At 32.4% G+C, this 18,723-nt stretch overlaps 1 protein-coding gene across 1 annotated transcript in view; it reads left to right on the plus strand.

Annotated features, from left to right (window-relative positions):
- Positions 1-221: 221 nt before the first annotated feature.
- Positions 222-18,723, plus strand: part of LOC145295893 (voltage-dependent calcium channel gamma-5 subunit-like) — a 344,388-nt gene continuing 325,886 nt past the window's right edge. Inside the window, exon 1 of the mRNA XM_080141650.1 lies at positions 222-6,883. Within this exon, the coding sequence (XP_079997776.1) occupies positions 6,685-6,883 (199 nt within the window). The 5' untranslated portion in view covers positions 222-6,684. The remainder of the gene's footprint in view (positions 6,884-18,723) is intronic.

The following is an 18,723-nucleotide window of genomic DNA, read 5'->3' on the forward strand; positions in this document are numbered from 1 at the left end:
AAGCCGTATGCAAACATCAGCTACGATTTCGGCATAAGATGACCCAACAAGAGTCGACATGCCGTAGAAACTAATAACAACAACGTAACTACTACTACTACTACTACTACTACTACTACTACTACTACTACTATTATTATTATTTTTAATTGTGTTGCCGTTTCTCTTATTATGGTTTATTTGTATTAATTCGGCCGCTATATAAATATTACTGCTGATTCTATAATAAAGTAAATGCGTTTCCTGGTCTGTTTTTCTATCAACACACAAACAAGCTGTTCTTTTGTATACTTCTTTATAATTGTTGTGTTATCATTTTCAGCTTTATAGCATCCTCTTTCCCTTCTTGCTTCCGACAACCAGATTTCTTATTCCTCAGCTTCGACATTTTGTTCCCCACTCTCTTCTAGCATCGTTGCAACAACCGCTGTCGCCGTCACTACTGCTGCTGCTGCTGCTACTGCCACTGCTGCTCCTGCAGCTGCTGATGATGTTGCTGCTGCCGCCGCCGCTGCCGCTGCACTAGTGGCTCTCCTTCCTTCGCAGACTCTCCTCTCACAGCTTCTGCCGTTTCCGCGATTGTTGTCGTGCCGTGTATCACCCCCTTTTTAAACCGACAACAATATTTCCCGGATTGTCGGAATAATCCTGAAGGATTAAAAAAAAAAAAAAAAAGCACAACTAAGAAAACTAATGAAAAGTAAGTTTGGCAAGACACAGTTGGTTTTTACCTAAAAAAGGAAATGGCCAATCAAAGAAGAATGGTATAAAACCATGATCGCGCATTTTGTAACCAAGATGAAGACGTTAACATGTGGGATGAACAACAACAACAACAACAATTGGATGGTATTACTTTTGTAACTACACGGATTTAGCTTTTTACTTCTTGCATCGTTTCATTCCCCTTTGGCGGTCAAATTCGCCAAATTGTTCGATTTGTGCTCGTCAACATCGTATCTGTCTTTCTACCCTTAATTATCATACATGCAAACACGTAATGTACATGTGAATACTTCATATACATTTTATTTAGCTTTATTGTGTTTATATTTGCATATCTGGTGAAAAGATAGGGCTTTCCTTTTTTCCGGCAAAACGTTCAAAAGCTGTTAATGAAAATGCGACACAGTTGCCTCCATTACAGATCATTTATAAGCTCTCACAATGAGTGATATCACAATAACTGATATCAGTATTACTGATATCACAATAGCTGTATATCATGATAACTGATGTCACAGTGGTAACAAAATATAACGTCTTTGAAGTCGATTTTTGCTTTTACTAGGAGTCAACTGGTCATCAAACTGCGATAGTTTGTTCTATCAAACAACAGTGACCATTATTTTTCAGTAAATTACTCGCTGTTAGGTAAGTAACGATCGTGTCACTGTTAAAACATACATACATACATACAACTGCTATACGTACATTTATCGTTCACCATTTTTGTTTTCATAATAACTACAAAAGGGTAAAAACAACGAAAGAACAGTAACCATGCCGAAACACTGTTCTCAAACAGCTGAATTGTAAGTACAAAGCGGATGGAGCCATTTCGAAACCTATTTACGTGATTAATATTAACGTGAATCTAATAAATAAATGAAGCATTCAGACTATGAGGTTCGTTCCCATCCTTATCGAGATCGTTTTAGTCATGACCGCAACAACAAGTATCATATATTTTAATCTGAATTGTTTGCCCATAGTCGTCATTTGAACTGAAAGCGATGCTGAATCTATAGTGGCCATCTCGTACAGCATCAACATTACCAAATGCGGAGGGAATAAGTACAAGAAAACGATAGTTGTCCATAGTAGTCGCACAGAAAAGAGGATCTGTAACTACCATTCCAATAGAATCGTGCAACTACTAGAATATAGTATAAAAAGCTTCTTAAATAGCATCTAGATCAACTAGTAGAACCATCTTCATCCCTCCGTTTTCACCTACAATAATAACCAGGAGAATAGGAAAACTTTAAGATGGCATCTGCAGAATATCAATAATAATAATCCCCGCCACGACCATTGGTCGTTCCAACAGTCGATCACCAATTACAGTAACGATTCCAGAAATACTAACAATATTAACAGTAATATTAAAATGTAAATATTTGAATCACTTTCCGTAGCAAAAAAAAAAACAACAACAAAAAAACAAAACAAACTAAAACAATAAAATCATATGGTTCTAGGTGAAATTCAAAATTTTAAAGTTATCATAATTTTGAAACCGTTTTTGACAAACGAGTAAGCCAGGTTTACTTCACTCGAGGTTGTGCAGGAATTAGTTGGAAGAAGCAAAAGAGAAAGAAAGCAAAACACCTTTACGGAAGGAAACTGAATGTTGGAACCATTTTTTTTTCTTAAAGAGGTGAGAATCATCCTTGCAACCATTTACGTTTTAGTTCGAACAATCTTACGTTCTACATAATATATTTTTGCCCATAAAACTATTTCTGCTGCTCGTTTTAGAACCGGCTCTGAGGCGAGAGCAACCACAGTGCCGACCGCTACTACAACCACACTTACAGCTGTTAGAAGTAAGAACCAATTGCAGAAGCCGGTTTGAAATGATAGTACCATCGCCACAACCATCGCCGCCGCCGCCGACAAAAGCAGAGGTAAACTAGCAGAAGTAGGAGGAAGAGGAAGAGGAGGAGGAGGAGGCTACTGATGCGTGACTCGGCCGGCTTATTGACATTTTATTAAGCACCGAAGATGATCACCAGGAAACTACTAACCTTTCGTTGGATCTACTGATATTCCTGGATGTACACGACCACCTTTCGTTACCCGGCTTTTATCCGCAGTCGAGGAATCTGCCAATTCCACGGATCGTTGCTGGAGCTCTTGTAATATCGAGACTAAAAAAAAAGAAAATATCGGTTCCATTGTCAAGCACGCACACATACAAACACATACACGCGCACTTGCACCTCCACACGCGCAAGCGCACACAAAACAGACGCGCAAGCGCGCACACATACACTTTTATTATTATTATTATTATTATTATTATTATTATTATTATTATTATTATTATTATCATTATCCACCGTGTACACGGACATCACGTTTATCCGCACGCAGCAAACACGTTTCTCCCTGAAATAATCAACAGAACGTACACATTATGCTAGACAATCTGATTGACTGTTAGTTTCAGTTGATTCAGGTGTCTGAAAAAAAGCAAATTACAAGTCCATTTAGTTACGCAACGAGACGGTACACTAAGTCTTATTATAAATTCATTCGAAGATTGATTAATAGAGCGATTTCGGGAAGTCTATTCATATAGCGCTTGGTTTCAAGAACTGGGAAGTATTTGCTACGGTTCTTAAAGATAGGTAGATAGATAGATCGATAAATAGACAGATAGTATAGAAAGTGAAAATAGGGAGAAAGAAAGAGAAAGGGAGAGAGAGAAAGAGAGAGAGTGAGAAATAGAAAGAGAGGGAGAAAGGAAAGGAAGACTGTAAGAAAAGATATCCTATTTTTTATTTAGAATTATCTATATCTGAAACCAAGAAAAACAATTCAAGTTACCTGCGGATCATAATCAAGTTTTGCATCGTAAATTTGTCTTCCATCAAAACTGTTCTAAGATTCCTTCCTTCTGATTTGATGTAAAGGAAACAAAAACAAACAAACAAACAAAACTAAAAAGCAAAACAATTCCTGATTGTTTGGAAATCTTTTTCTTCTTGTTCGTGTTCGCCAGGCAGTGTTCGTCCGTCCTTCCATTTTTCATTCCTTCCCTCCGTCCATTTTTGCCACCCCGATTGTCTGTATTCCCCTCCTGACCACTTTCTCTCGGTCTTTTGCTGTTTGACACTCCGTTCGACAACCCCTAACACTCACCCCCACTCCCCACCCACTTTGACTCTCCCTATCTTTTCCGTTCGTCGTCTGACCGCGCGAGCGCACTTGCGCGCACCTGCGTGTGTGTAAGTGGACGCTCGTGTGAGTAGTACGCGCGAGCATGCGAGGGTGTGCGTGTGTGTGTGTGCCTGCGTGCGTGACTGAGGGGGGGAGTGCAGCACGCGCGTCGATGCATGCGTGTGTAAGCAAGCGTGACACGATTTCTTATACTTTCTGATAGAGACAGGTATAAAAACGTAGAAAAGGGTACAAAAACAACAACACAAAAAAAAAGTAAAATAATCTATATCACACATATGCATGTGTATAGATATACACACACACACACATGAACACGCACACATATGTATATACATAAGGTTGCTGTTAAGGAACTGCTAGGCTGTAGGAACACATGATCGCATGGCGTCACCACACAGACACGTTTTCCCCGTATTAATTCGATGTTGTATATCGGAATCTAAACTCGTTTAATCGTAGATGAAAATATTGATAAACGTTTCCTTCAGTGGAATGATTATCAATGCAGCTGTTATTTTCTGCAAGACTGCGCCCCTTTCTTTTCGATCCCCTCTTACCATTCCTCTTTTCGGCTCTATAGAATCTCAGCCTGAAAATTATCAGATTAATTTTTGCATAAAGTGGCAGATTTTACTGGAGACATTATATCAACCTTATTCCGTATATACAATTGCCAATGGATTTAAAAAATCGAGAGTATAGACCATAACACGCGATCCAAGTCTAGACTTAAATGAATTATTTTTAAATAAATTGGTTACATTCTTATTTCTTATAATAAATACACGAATACCTTGGCGCGTTTTTCTGCCCGTACAAACCTGTTAATCTGAACGTTCCCAATCGAAACAAGTGTCCACATTTATCCCGATAGTAGCGATCCTGTTACCAGTAGTAGTAGTAGTGTTTTTCTAGCAATTGTAATCGTCGTCGTAGTAGTAACAATATGTCACTACGTTTCCATTTATTCACATATATCCCAATTATACCAATAATTATGAATTATTGTACCTAAGGACACATCTTGACAATTAACTCTTACTATATTACACATACAGTTTTGGGTCATGCGCGTGTGAAACGTTTCTAAATTCCATTTATTTAAGACTTATTTAATTGTAGAATCATTTTCTTTTTTCGGATTCTTTTTACCAAAACCAAAGTTAAGGATTTTTCCCTGCCGTTTCTGTTTAATCAAGTCATTTCATGTAACTCTCGCATTTTTCTGCAACCAGCGTAATAAATCCCGCAAGAAGCGAACCATGTTCTCTTAAAGATTTCGAAATTGGTTTACGTAATTGTTAGAGGATTCTACGATTGATGTTCCGTCTCTGAGATTTATTAGAATTTGGGTTCATTCCTTGTTTTGTATTTATTCTAATTTTCTCGGATCTGTGGCACAAATATTGTTACTAATAAATAAATATATGTTTATATAAAACACGATCAATGTACATTGATATATATCCGAATAGAATTTAAGGTTCCTCTTTTTTAAATATCATTTTGTGGTTTAATATTTTATCATTTATATCGCTATTAATTTTATATTAGCACTTACACTTGTAGAAATATATTTTTTGTTGGAAGAATTTTGTTTTTTTACTTTGGAAAATGTGTTGTTTCTTGATGATTTTTGATCGACTTATTTAACAACTTCATAATTCGTCTTTTTTTTCCTCGACCATTTTCATCCGTCTTTTATTCACCATCCCACTTCGATCCCCATTTTTAATCCCACACTTCCCTCCTCTTTAAAAAAAATCACCGATGTTAACCGCCACAGCATTCCATCAAATACACACTACTGTATGCGGGGTTGCACACGTTTAAATGTATAAATGCATATTAACAGCGACGCACGTACATTCTGCAACTTGTGCACCACATTGCACCCGGCTATAAAGCGTAACAATGGCAACCACAAATACACCCATCTAACCCCGCGACATTTCACATTACACCCACCAGACACGAAACAAAGAGAAAGGTGTAAACGCGTAATATCTGAAGATCAAACCATTAGATGGTAAATTTGAAATCGAATTTTTTTTTTGCACCAGATATGAAGAATGGTTTCTGTTACTTTCATTCAGCTACCATTTTACATGCAACAACTAACATGCATATACACAACGCATCTGTATAAGAATTAATATAAGCGTTTGTTTAAAAAACGCTATTCAAGCATTTCAAGAAATCGTTCTCGTATGCATATTAATAAATACACACACACAGATCAAATGCCGCATGCATCCCAATCACAACACGTGCATCCATAAAAACAAGAATACAACATCTACTGGTCAGTTATAATTGACATATTTCCTCCCTTTGAATTTCAGAAGAATCCGATATGATAGCAACGCACAGCTGCCAATTGCAAACACAGGAATTGGCTATTTGTTATCAATTAATTCTCTTTTTTTAAATTTTCTTTTGTCAAAAGCACACATTTATTCATAAGAATAAGAAGAAGCTCCATCATCATTATAATCATCTTCATCATCATTATCATCATCACTATCATCATCACCGTCAAGAGGCACGACGACTGATCTATATAAAAAAAAGAAGCGATTCAGGCATACTTATCCAAGGACAAGCATTCCCAATCCAACCGTGTCTCGATCCCTACTCGATTCTATTCGCTAATGATCGAAAAGGGTAAAAGTTTACTCCGGAGGTTGTTGTTGTTGTTATTGCAGCTGCTGCCGTTGCCCGAGATCGCCAGCGGAGACCTATGGTCGTACTACTACTACTACTACCATGGACGTGTGTGGTAAGAAAAGGTTGCTAATGATTATGACCAGTAGTTGCGCCGGAGCCGCGTTCGGCCTTCTCTGCATCGCCGTCGCCACTGACTACTGGCTATACACGTACGAGCGAGTGGTGGACGCCTCCTATAATAAATCGGCAGTTTACAAAAAAACCTATTCAGGATTATGGCGTAAATGCGAACACACCGGTAAGTACCCGTCTCCATCCGTATCTCCATCTCTTCTCTCAGACTTGTTGTACAGTGGAAGTCCTAACAAGTTGTCAGCATGGAAATAGCTTATTCTTCCCTTCACTCTTTCGGGAAAGAAGTTGTCGGATCAAATGTGTGAGTTTCGGAATTTTTAAATAGAATAAAAAACATAATAACTTATGACAATGAAAATAAAATAAAAATGATAAATTTCTAAAGCGCTCAAATCGAGGCATGAAATCGAGAGTACTTCCTGTCACGTGGTCACACGATCCCTGTGTAATTTGAAAGTTTCTTATTAAAATCATTCCTCTTGTTTTTATTTCCATTCTGGCAACTTGGCCCGAACAGGCTTAGCCTAATAAGGTTTGAGCTGAAATCTGTATGCACACATGTAGTCAAAAAGATTTGTTTCATGGAAACTTATACTAAATGAGTAGCTCTATGCGTCATTCAGACCTATTATATAAATAGAATAAGAATTTATATGATTGAATAACGAACTATGGACAACACGTCACCGGATACAAATAGTATACAGCATTAAACATTATATTCCACTGACCACTCTAATAATTACACGGGTTTCATTGGATTTAACTCTAGGAAACCAATCTATACAACTGTCACACACACGCACGCACGCGCACACACACACACACACACACACACACACACACACACACACACACACATATATATATATATATATATTCCAGGTAAAAAGATATCCAAAAATTTGGAATAATTGAATTACAACAAGAGTCGTTGCAAGTGCTCAATCAAAGAGAGCAAGTTATATATTTTTATTATTTTTCTTTTACAGATTTATCTTGCTACGATGTGCAGACCGTTTAGATCATAATTGATCTCCTCAGGCAAGAAAATTTAAACATTAAAAAGATGCAAGACGATTTTCAATTTTAGAGGAGAGAAAATATACTTTGCCATGACTGACGTGAAGCAAGGTTAATGTTCTTATGGATTTAAATTTAATTACAAAAATCAAATTTCTGTTAAGGAAGCGGGGTAAAATGATAGTTTTGGGGAGGATTAGAGAGAGAATAACACAAAGATATAGAGGGGGTATAAATTCACTAAAAGAGAGTGGGATAAAGGGAGAAAGGAGGAATAGAAAAGATGTCGTACAAATGAAATGTTGGCACGTAACAAAAGGGAATGTCAGGAGACGATATTAACTATTTCATAATTCAAGTCATTTAAAAATGTTTCGACCATGAAGAAAGTTTAACTGAATTGGGTCATATTGTCTGTCTATAAAAACCCGATGTTTCTCGTTTAATTTTTATTTATTTATTATTTTATTTTTTAATAAATTATATCTTTTGTTTGGAATTTAACACTAACTTTTTAATATTAGATCTTGTATTTTTTAAATTTTAAATTTTCTTGCCTGATGAGATCAATTATGATCGAAACGGTCTGCACATCGTAGCAGGATATGATTGTATTTACATAAAGAAAAATAAATAGATATATATATATATGTGTACACAACACACACACATACACACGTGTGTGTGTGTGTGTGTGTGTGTGTCTGTGTATGTATCTATTAGTAAAGTATTCGCGAGAAAAGAAAAAGGTTCCCCGAAAATCATCATTCTTCAATGGGTAGCAAACATTTTTTTTTAAATGTGTGTGTAAATTTCCAGCCAATTGCTAGAGAGACAACTAACAATCCTAGTGAGTTGCCGATTTCTGTATTGTCCTTCTCTTATTTGGACTACTAATCTTGCCTTGTTTGTTATATTCGTAACATTTCGATCGATGTAAGCTCCTACCTTCTCAGGGTGCACTTCATTTTTTTTACGTGTGAAGCTTCTAATTAGAATGGACCATCTTTATACCGAACCCAGGAACTTGTTCGGAGTTTTTTTAACTGAATCATTTATTTAATCCGGTACTCGAGACTGTTCTCATTTCATCGAGTAGGAGGGTTGATTCATGTTATCCTTAGGTTTCAGTAAGGATTGAAACTTTAACCTAGAAAAGACCGTTACTGATTGAGTTCATACATCGACCGAAATGTTATGTATACAACAATCAAAATGAGAATAGAAGTACAAATGATTCAAATAATCCGAATTATTAATCTTCTAAAATCTTTCGGTTGACTTCCACTAAATCCTCGTTTCCCTTTTTTACAGCTTGTTTTTGAACTTGAACGATTCCATTTTTTGTGCATGCTTTCTTTTCGAACTCTACCGTTATAATCCAAACTTCCACTATTTCCTTCCTACTGTACCTTCTCCCTCCTCGTTGATCGCGGTGCAACTTGATTTGCATCTTGGCAATATGAGCTTGACAATTCCAACATTTGACACCACACATTATAACAACTCCTCAGTTTTCACGAAATTCTAGTACATCAATCTATCTATCTATCTATCTATCTATCTATCTATCTATCTATCTATCTATCTATCTATCTATAGTATATATTCGTTTATTTATACAAACATTATTGGCTACGAATGTGAATACGTGTTTCAGCTTCAATCTCGTCGGAAATCCAGCTCCATCGGGACATTCTTAGATGGTAACAGGATTTCGATTTCAAAACTGAAATATATATGCACATGTGTAGCAAATAATATTTGTACAAATAATGGAGTTTATACCATACTACAGTTCTCTCTTTCTCCCTCTTTCTTCCTCTCTCTCTCTCTCTCTCTCTCTCTCTCTCTGTCTCTCTCTCTATGTTATTGGAAACTAGAGCACTATTTTATAAGTACGGAATTTTCATTGAATCAACACTTAGGAATCAACAATGCAGATACTATAACACATACAAACACACACACACACACACACACACACACACACACACACACACACACACACACACACATATATATATATAATATTTAAAACATACTTATTTCATAACATAATTACATCTTCACGTCGACATTTTGTAGAGATTTAAACCAAGGCTCAAACTAGGAAGAATTAATTAACGTTAAAATTTTCGACGTCTGTTTTTGTTATTATCATTTGTCTGACGTTACGTAACGAAAATACCTTAACTGAAGACTTAAGAATAATTTAAAATGTGTGGTTAACTTTCAATTTAATTATAAAAAAATAAGTTGTTACGAAGTACCATGTAGTTTATTTGATGCAAATATTACAGGTTCCTGCTCCAAATATCCAACGCAGCGGATAAAGGGTTACTTTTATAAATATTTAAAATTACGGTATTTTCTTTCTTAATTCAATTATTAAAGTTATATTCGCTTGCTTAACCTTATATGGATATTTTAATTACATTATATATATATATATATATATATATATATATATATATATATATATATATATATATATATATATATAAAACATATTTATTCATATTATTTATAATTAATTATATTTACTTTAGTTTATTGTTTAAAAATATACCGTAATTCAGACGCGAGCTCATATATATATATATATATATATATATATATATATATATATATATATATATATATATATATTTCTATGTAAAATCTTATGAATACATATATATATATTTCTATGTAAAATCTTATGAATACGGGGCGGTTGTTTTCCAATATAACTATATATACAGGGTGACCGAAAAAAACAAACAAAAGCTAAATGGAGGCCATCTAGAACATATGCTGTAGAACGGAGAAAAAAAGGCCAAAGACCCTAGTGTTTTGATGTGATGTTTTGAATAAAAAAACTAGTTATGACCAAAGTTTCATTTCAGTCGGACAAAACACTAAGAAACGGAGCCTAATTAGAGTTGGGACCCGTTTTTTGGGGTCACTCTGTATATATATATATATATAAAGAGAAAGGTACATTGCTTCAACATTGCTGGTTAATAGATATGAAGGAGTATAAGAAGGCTATAGCAATGCAGTGAACCGGCTGTTGCACTGGGGTGACATATGAACAAAAATGGAGAAACGAAAGGTTTTATTTCTTTTGTTTGTTTTTAAACTTCGTATACACATTTATTTTTAAAGACAATCACAATACAAATCAGTAAATATGAACTTACTGTTTGATATAACCGGGATGGTGGAGTTCTTAATATTTCGAGAATAACATCTCTTTTTTTAAAAAGAAAAAGTGCCAAGAATGTCCTTAAAAAAATTCTTTTGTTTGTCCATTTTTGTTCATATGTCACACCAATACAACACCCGGTTCCCTGTATTGCTATAGCCTTCATACACTCCTCCACACACACACACACACACATACACACACACACACACACACACACACACACACACACACACATATATATATATATATACATTATTCAATGGACACAATACATTTATTTGATCTTCAACTGGTAGTACCTTCTGTTTATCTGAAACATTGAAAACCCAAAATTACCAAATGTGACTGAGCCACCAGCCTATGTTATGCTTGTATAAGACACAACTAGAATTCTTCAAATGGTGAATAAAAAATAGTGTTAAGTTCAGCTAAAAGTCGAAAGTATTATGAATTGATAGTCTCACTTGTACTAAAAAGATAATAATAAAGTTATAATATATATGCATATAGAATCATTATTTTATTTTGCTTTACATATGCACGTGGGAGTATCATCGTGGATCGCACTATTCAAATATTGGCTAATGAATCGGTCATATTTGGTATCTTTAACCCTTAGGTAACTTTTGGTGTTGCAGTGAAATCCAAAGTATCGTTTGAAGATCAAACCAAAGAATAGCGTCTGTTGAATATATATATATATATATATATATATATATATATATATATATATATATATATATATATATATAATTCTAAAGTAGAACCCCGGGATACGGAACTCCAAGTTCGTAACAAAATACAGTACAGTATAAAATATATATGCATATAATACAATTCCATTCTAAATAACACCGTAACCAGGGGCCGAAAAATATCGTATTCCACATCATAACCTAAAAAAGCGTATCTTGGGGTTACCGTATTCCGGAGTTATACTGTATATATATATATATATATATATATATATATATATATATATATATATATATATATATATATATATATATATATATATATATATCCTGTACAATAGTTGAACACTTATTTCATCTCTCTTTCTCTGTATCTCTTTCTTTCTTTCTCTCTTTCTAAATTAAATATATCTATATATATATATCTATATATATCTATATATATATATATATATATATATATATATATATAGCGTAATTCAATGTGCACATATGCATATATATATACCTATATATATATATATAGATATATAGAAACCAATATATATATATATAGACATACATATATATATGCATAGATACACATAAACATACACACACCCATATAAACATATATATATGCATACATATATATAAACATACACACACCAATATATATATATATATATATATACAGAGAGAGAGAGAGAGAGAGAGAGAGAGAGAGAGAGAGAGAGAGAGAGAGAGAGAGAGAGAGAGAGAGAGAGAGCAAGTTGGTACTGTAGCAGGTTTGGTTGAATATCATGGAGTTTTATCGTTTTTTTTTTTTTGCTTTTTTAACGCAGTGAGCAAGCTTTTTTGTTTCAGGTGGTGATCTGTGTAATACACATACACACACATATATACATGCATACATATATATTTTTATATACGCATATATATGCATATATATATACACACACACACACACACACACACACACACATATATATATATATATATATATATATATATATATATATATATATATATATATATAAATGAAATCCTTGTTAAGCATTAACTGAAATCCAGTTGTGACTTTCTGTATTTGTTTACATTTCCTTGATATATTACAAATTTCATTGATTTTGCATTCAAACACACATTTCCTCATATATGTTCATTGTTGTATTTTTGTTTTGGTTTTTGTATCGTACGAGGCGCATTCAGTTTAATTCTACGTTTTTATGCCGGCTTTTAAGGAAGCACTCTGGAATGGTAAGTATTGACAGGAATATCGCTTACATTGCACCAAAGACATAAGCATAAAGCAGTGTTGTATTTTGAAACAAGAAAACCGGATTCTAAGAAGAAGAACCTAGGCGGAGAACATAGATATCGAGAGACAATGCTATTTCTTATTTTTCTGGAACCAGCCTTGGAAACTGCTTGCGTGAGTGCATGTTTTCAGAGATGACATACAATAAAAAGTCCTACCAACATGTATTCTCTTTCCATCGGACCACGGTGCTATTTCAGTGTGAAGCTAATACTGGATGCATTCTTAGTAATGCGGTGACTATTAAAACCATTAAATGCGCAAAGATACAATAAGGCTGTATTTATTCCAGTCATAACACGTGCAATCGTAATACAAGAATACATCTATTGGTCGATTGACAATTTCCCTTGATGTAAGCCAAAAGAATGCGAAATGATAGTAACGCGCAGTCGCCAATTGTGAGTTCAAGAACTGACCATTTGTTATCAGATTATTTTTTTGTGTGTCTAGAGTCAAGAAATGAGAGAAAAAAATTAAAAAGAAAGGAAAAACAAGCGGCCATTTTGTCGATTTCATTGATGCCGATTGTAAACTTAATTCTTCGACCTTATTTTTCAAATGAAAAGCAGCTTACGGTAGCTACTTACGATGAAGGTTTACAATGATAATTACGATGATACTTACGATCATATTTACGATGGATATTTATATCGGATATTTACGATATAGGTTTATGATAGATATTTGCGAGGAATATTTGTGATGGTATTTACCATGTAGGTTTAGGATGATATTTAGAGTGTAGGTTTACAATGGATGCTAATGATGATATATACGATGATATTTACGTTGTAGGTTTATGCTTGATATTTACAATAATATATAGTATGATATTTGCGATGCAGGTTTACGATGTATATTTACGATGTAGATTTATGATGATATTTACGATGATATCTATGATATAGGTTTACGATGATATTCACGAATGTAGGTTTACGATGATATTTACGATGATATATGCGATGGTACCTATGATGTAGTTTTACGATAATATTTACGATGTAGCTTTGCGATGATATTTACGATGTAGGTTTACGATGATATTTACGATATATATGTACAAATGAATATTTACCCCAAACACTCATTACCAACATTTGACCTGTGATATCGAATGTAGATGCACATGTTTTTGTTCAAATTCCAGTTAATTGTTTCATTCCTACAGTTGAACGACACCAGAAATCGAAAAGACGCCACTTTACCATCTGTTTGTCATATATTTTTACTATGAGACCAAGCATCAAGACAAAGAACCACTCGAGGATAAAGGCTAGTGAGATGGATGGATTGTCTCTCGAATGAAGAATAATTTTATGATGGCATTGGAAATGAGTAATTAAATGAACAAAGTTTGATTACTTATGACAAATAAACATTGGAGTTGAAGACATTATTATGTAGTTTGTAGAGAAGCATTCACATGGTAGCGTGTTCCACTGACTTTCTTACTCGAAACAATTTTTTTTATTCTTACGTATGACTGATTTTTCAACAATATTTTTATTTTTAAAAATTGAACGCACACAGATGGCCATACCATAGATAAGTTATGCATAAAGTGCTGTTTCAGTAGTTACTTCAACAGTGCTCAATACATAAGTAGAGCTCAGTTATTTAAAAAAGTATACTGATGATAAGTTAATTAGGCATAAAGTTTTGTGCTTCATCTTCAAAAGAAATTTGTCAATCTAATTGCATTTAGAGAGAAGAGTTCTTTCATGGAATGAAACAAACCTTATTGTGTAGCTTACTTGTTATAAATCGTTTATACTATATGTATATACACACATACACATATTCATATATATATATATATATATAATAGTAATATTGGTGAGTTTATGTTACTAGGGTAAGATAGAGTGAAACATTATTATGTCTATATAAATACATGTGTTCAGTAATAGATACACGCAATATTTTATTTATCCAGATATTATTTGGTTACATATTTGCGAACATGTTTTGATAAAAGCTATGTAATAGCTAAACCTCCTCAGTCCGAATGGTTCCCAATAAGCGCAAAGATATATTTCCACCTGACAGTTCGGCCTAATTAATAGCTTTGACTAGAACATATATGCAAATGTGTAGCCAAATAAGTTAGGAATACATAAAAAAACTTTTATAGTATATACATACACACACACAAGGTAAAACGATAAAATTGTCGCCCTAAAGAAAACAACACTACAGTTTTATTGAATATTTTATTGAAAAAATCAATGCAAGTAACTTGATGATGTAATTCAGCTGATATCTATCCAATGTAGACGCCTTCAATCTCAATCACCGCCTCCATACGGGTACAGAGCTAGAAGCATGCCTTTTCCACCAGCTCTTCAGGACATCCAAGTACACTTTGGTGTTGACTTTCTAAGCCGACTTCGAAGATGTGAGGTGGCGTGATGTGGCCCTCACTTGAAACCACACCAAAGACCGTGGTCGGAAACTTTGTTTTTTCATCACTCTGGGCACGCCTTCAAGCATCCGGGTATGCATTTTGAGGGTGCTGGCAATGGTCCTGTTGTCATAACTTAGATTGGTAGAGAGCATGAGTTATACAGAGGTGCATCTCTGATCTTGCTCGTTGAACATTGTGTCACTTTCAGATATGATAGAATGCTTCTATTGCTCTTAGGATTTGTATAAAACTGGCCAACAAGTAAAACTATGCGACAAGGGGGGGCCTATTGTTGAAAGTTAAATTAATGATTTTAAGTTTCCTTAAAAAAATCCAAAGTTTTTCAATAGGTGACTTTCAGTTTAAATTTGCAATAAGAATAAAACTCAATTGTTTTCATATGATAAAGAGAGTTACACACACACACACACACACACACACACACACACACACACACACACACACACACACACACACACACACACACACACACACACACACACTCATTTATATAATATCTCTCTCTCTATATATATATATATCCACAGTTACATAAAAGGAACTTTGTGAGTTCATTCCCTATGGATGCAGAAATGGCTGGGTCCGTTTTTATGAAATTTCACACGAAGGTACCTTATGTGCCTGCCAGTGTTCTTAGATAGGTTTTGTATCGGAATGTCTTCGATAAGGATCGATAGTCGATAATCGAAATAATCCGATGTAAAAAGGAACAGGCGATTTTGACAAAAGTTAACATTTTATACAGGCTAACATCACAAGTGCATTTGAGAAGTTTTATCACCACACAAACCGAAAGCTCAACATATAAATCCAAACAAGGTTCTTTGATATGACAAGAGCGCGTTCGAAATGGATGTTTCTGTTTAGAGCACAAGTGAAAAATGATACTTGACTTTTGCAAGCCATTATATATAAAAAATAATTTTATAAAATTAATAGTAGGTTCTCTACATAGCGATGCAGACAACAATGTATTGTGAAGTTAGTTACTGCGAGAGCCATGTAAAGTTTCCTCCAGGGGCACCGCGATAGGTTCCCAATTGGAGCAGGCAATCAATCGATTTGATTGAAATACGGGCTATTTCATCGATTTAAATGACAATAAAAATATGGGAGTATTAAACATTCGTTGATCATCATTCAATCCCGGGCAACATCGGGTCACCCTGCGACTAAACGAACATCTACTACCCATCTCTCTCTTTCTCTCTCTCTCTCTCTCTCTCTCTCTATATATATATATATATATATATATATATATTAAAGTAAACCTTGCTAAAAATAAACGAACTTAATCATACCTTCATACCTATTTGTATTTTTAAATTCATCTGATGATCACTTTTTTTTGCTTTGATTAGAAAAATTGAAAAATACATAAATATATCAAAGTAAATTTGATATATATATATATATATATATATATTATAGTAAAATAGAATATATATATATTAAACAAAAATTGAAATACATAAAAGTAAAATTGAGAAAAATATATATATTAAAATAAAATTTAAAAAATATATATTAAAGTAAAGATTAAAAAATATATATTAAAGTAAAATTGAAAAATATATATAAAGTAAGATTGGAAAATATGTATATATTAAAGAAAGATTGGAATATATATATATATATATATATATATTAAAGTAAAATAGAAAAAATATATATTAAACTAAAATTGAAAAAATATATATATTAAACTAAAATTTATATATATATATATATATATATATATATATATATATATATATATATATATATATATATATATATATGCGTGTGTGTATGTGTATTAAAGTAAGATTAAAAAAATATAAATATTAAAGTAAAATTGAAAAAAATGTATATACAGGGTGACCCCCTCCCCTAAAAAAACCCCAGAGGACATTCAATTGTTTTTCTGAGCAGTCAACGGAGAAAAAAAGACCAAAGACCCTAGCGTTTGGATGTGATGTTTTTAATATAATAATCTAGTTATGACCAAAGTTTCATTTCATTCGGACAAAAACATTAGAGTTGGAGCCCGTTTTTTGGGGGGCGTCACCTGTATTAAAGTAAAACTGAAAAATATATATATATTAAAATAAAATTGAGAACATATATATATATATATATATATATATATATATATATATATATATATATATATATATATATATTAAGTAAAATTGAAAAAATATTTATTAAAGTGAAATTGAAAAAAAATTAATTTAAAATTGAAAATATATGTATTCATTGAAGTAAAATGAAAAGCTATATATATATATATATATATATATATATAGAAAGTAAAATTGAATATATATATATATATATATATATATATATATATATATATTGTGGTGGCACACATTCATTTGCATATGTGGATAGTAATTACACATAAATAGGAAGACTCAGTTAGTCTGAGTGTGTGTTCACCAGAAGCCACCGAAGGCCGCCGAGAGCAGATATGTTTCTCCAGCAAAGACTCTCTTATTTGACACCATTATGTAAATATCCTGTAAATATACCTTTTCCTAATACACTTCTTATTTAACCTACCTTTGTTTGTTAAGTCGTCATTTGTATTGCTTTCTACGCTACTTGTTTCAACCTGCAAACTTAACAATATATAAAGTAAAATTTAAAAAATATATACATATTATAGTAGAATTAAAATTTTTTAATACATATAATGAAATAAAATAGAAATATGTGTATATATTAAAGTCAAAAGTCAAATTGAAATATATATATATACCATAGTAAAATTGAAAAAGATATCTATTAAAGTAAAATACAACATATATAAATATATATTAAAGTAAAATTGAAAAAGACATATAATAAAGAAAAATAAAATATATATAAATATATATTTAAGTAAAATAGAAAAAGATATATATATTAAAATAAAATTGAAATATATATACATATTATAGTAACACTGAAATAAATATATATATATTGAAATAAAATTTAAAAATATATATTAAAGTAAAAAAGAAATATATATATATATAAATATATAAAAATAAAACAGAAAATTATATATATTAAAGTAAAATTGAAATATATATATATATGATTGTAAAATTGAAAAATTATATATATTAAACTAAAATTGAAAAAATATATTAAAGTAAAATGGAATATGTATTAATGTATATATAAATATAAAATAGAAATATATATATATATATATATATTGAAGTAAAATTGAAATATATATATATATATATATACTTGAAATATATATAAATATTAAAGTAAAACATAATATATGTATATATATATATATATCTTAGTAAAATTGGAATAAAAATAGATGTTAAAGTAAAATAGAAAAAATATATATTAAAGTAAA

This window comes from Euprymna scolopes, chromosome 16 (genome assembly GCF_053919585.1).
Source record: "Euprymna scolopes isolate OS-2025 chromosome 16, ASM5391958v1, whole genome shotgun sequence".
Lineage (NCBI taxonomy): Eukaryota > Metazoa > Mollusca > Cephalopoda > Sepiida > Sepiolidae > Euprymna > Euprymna scolopes.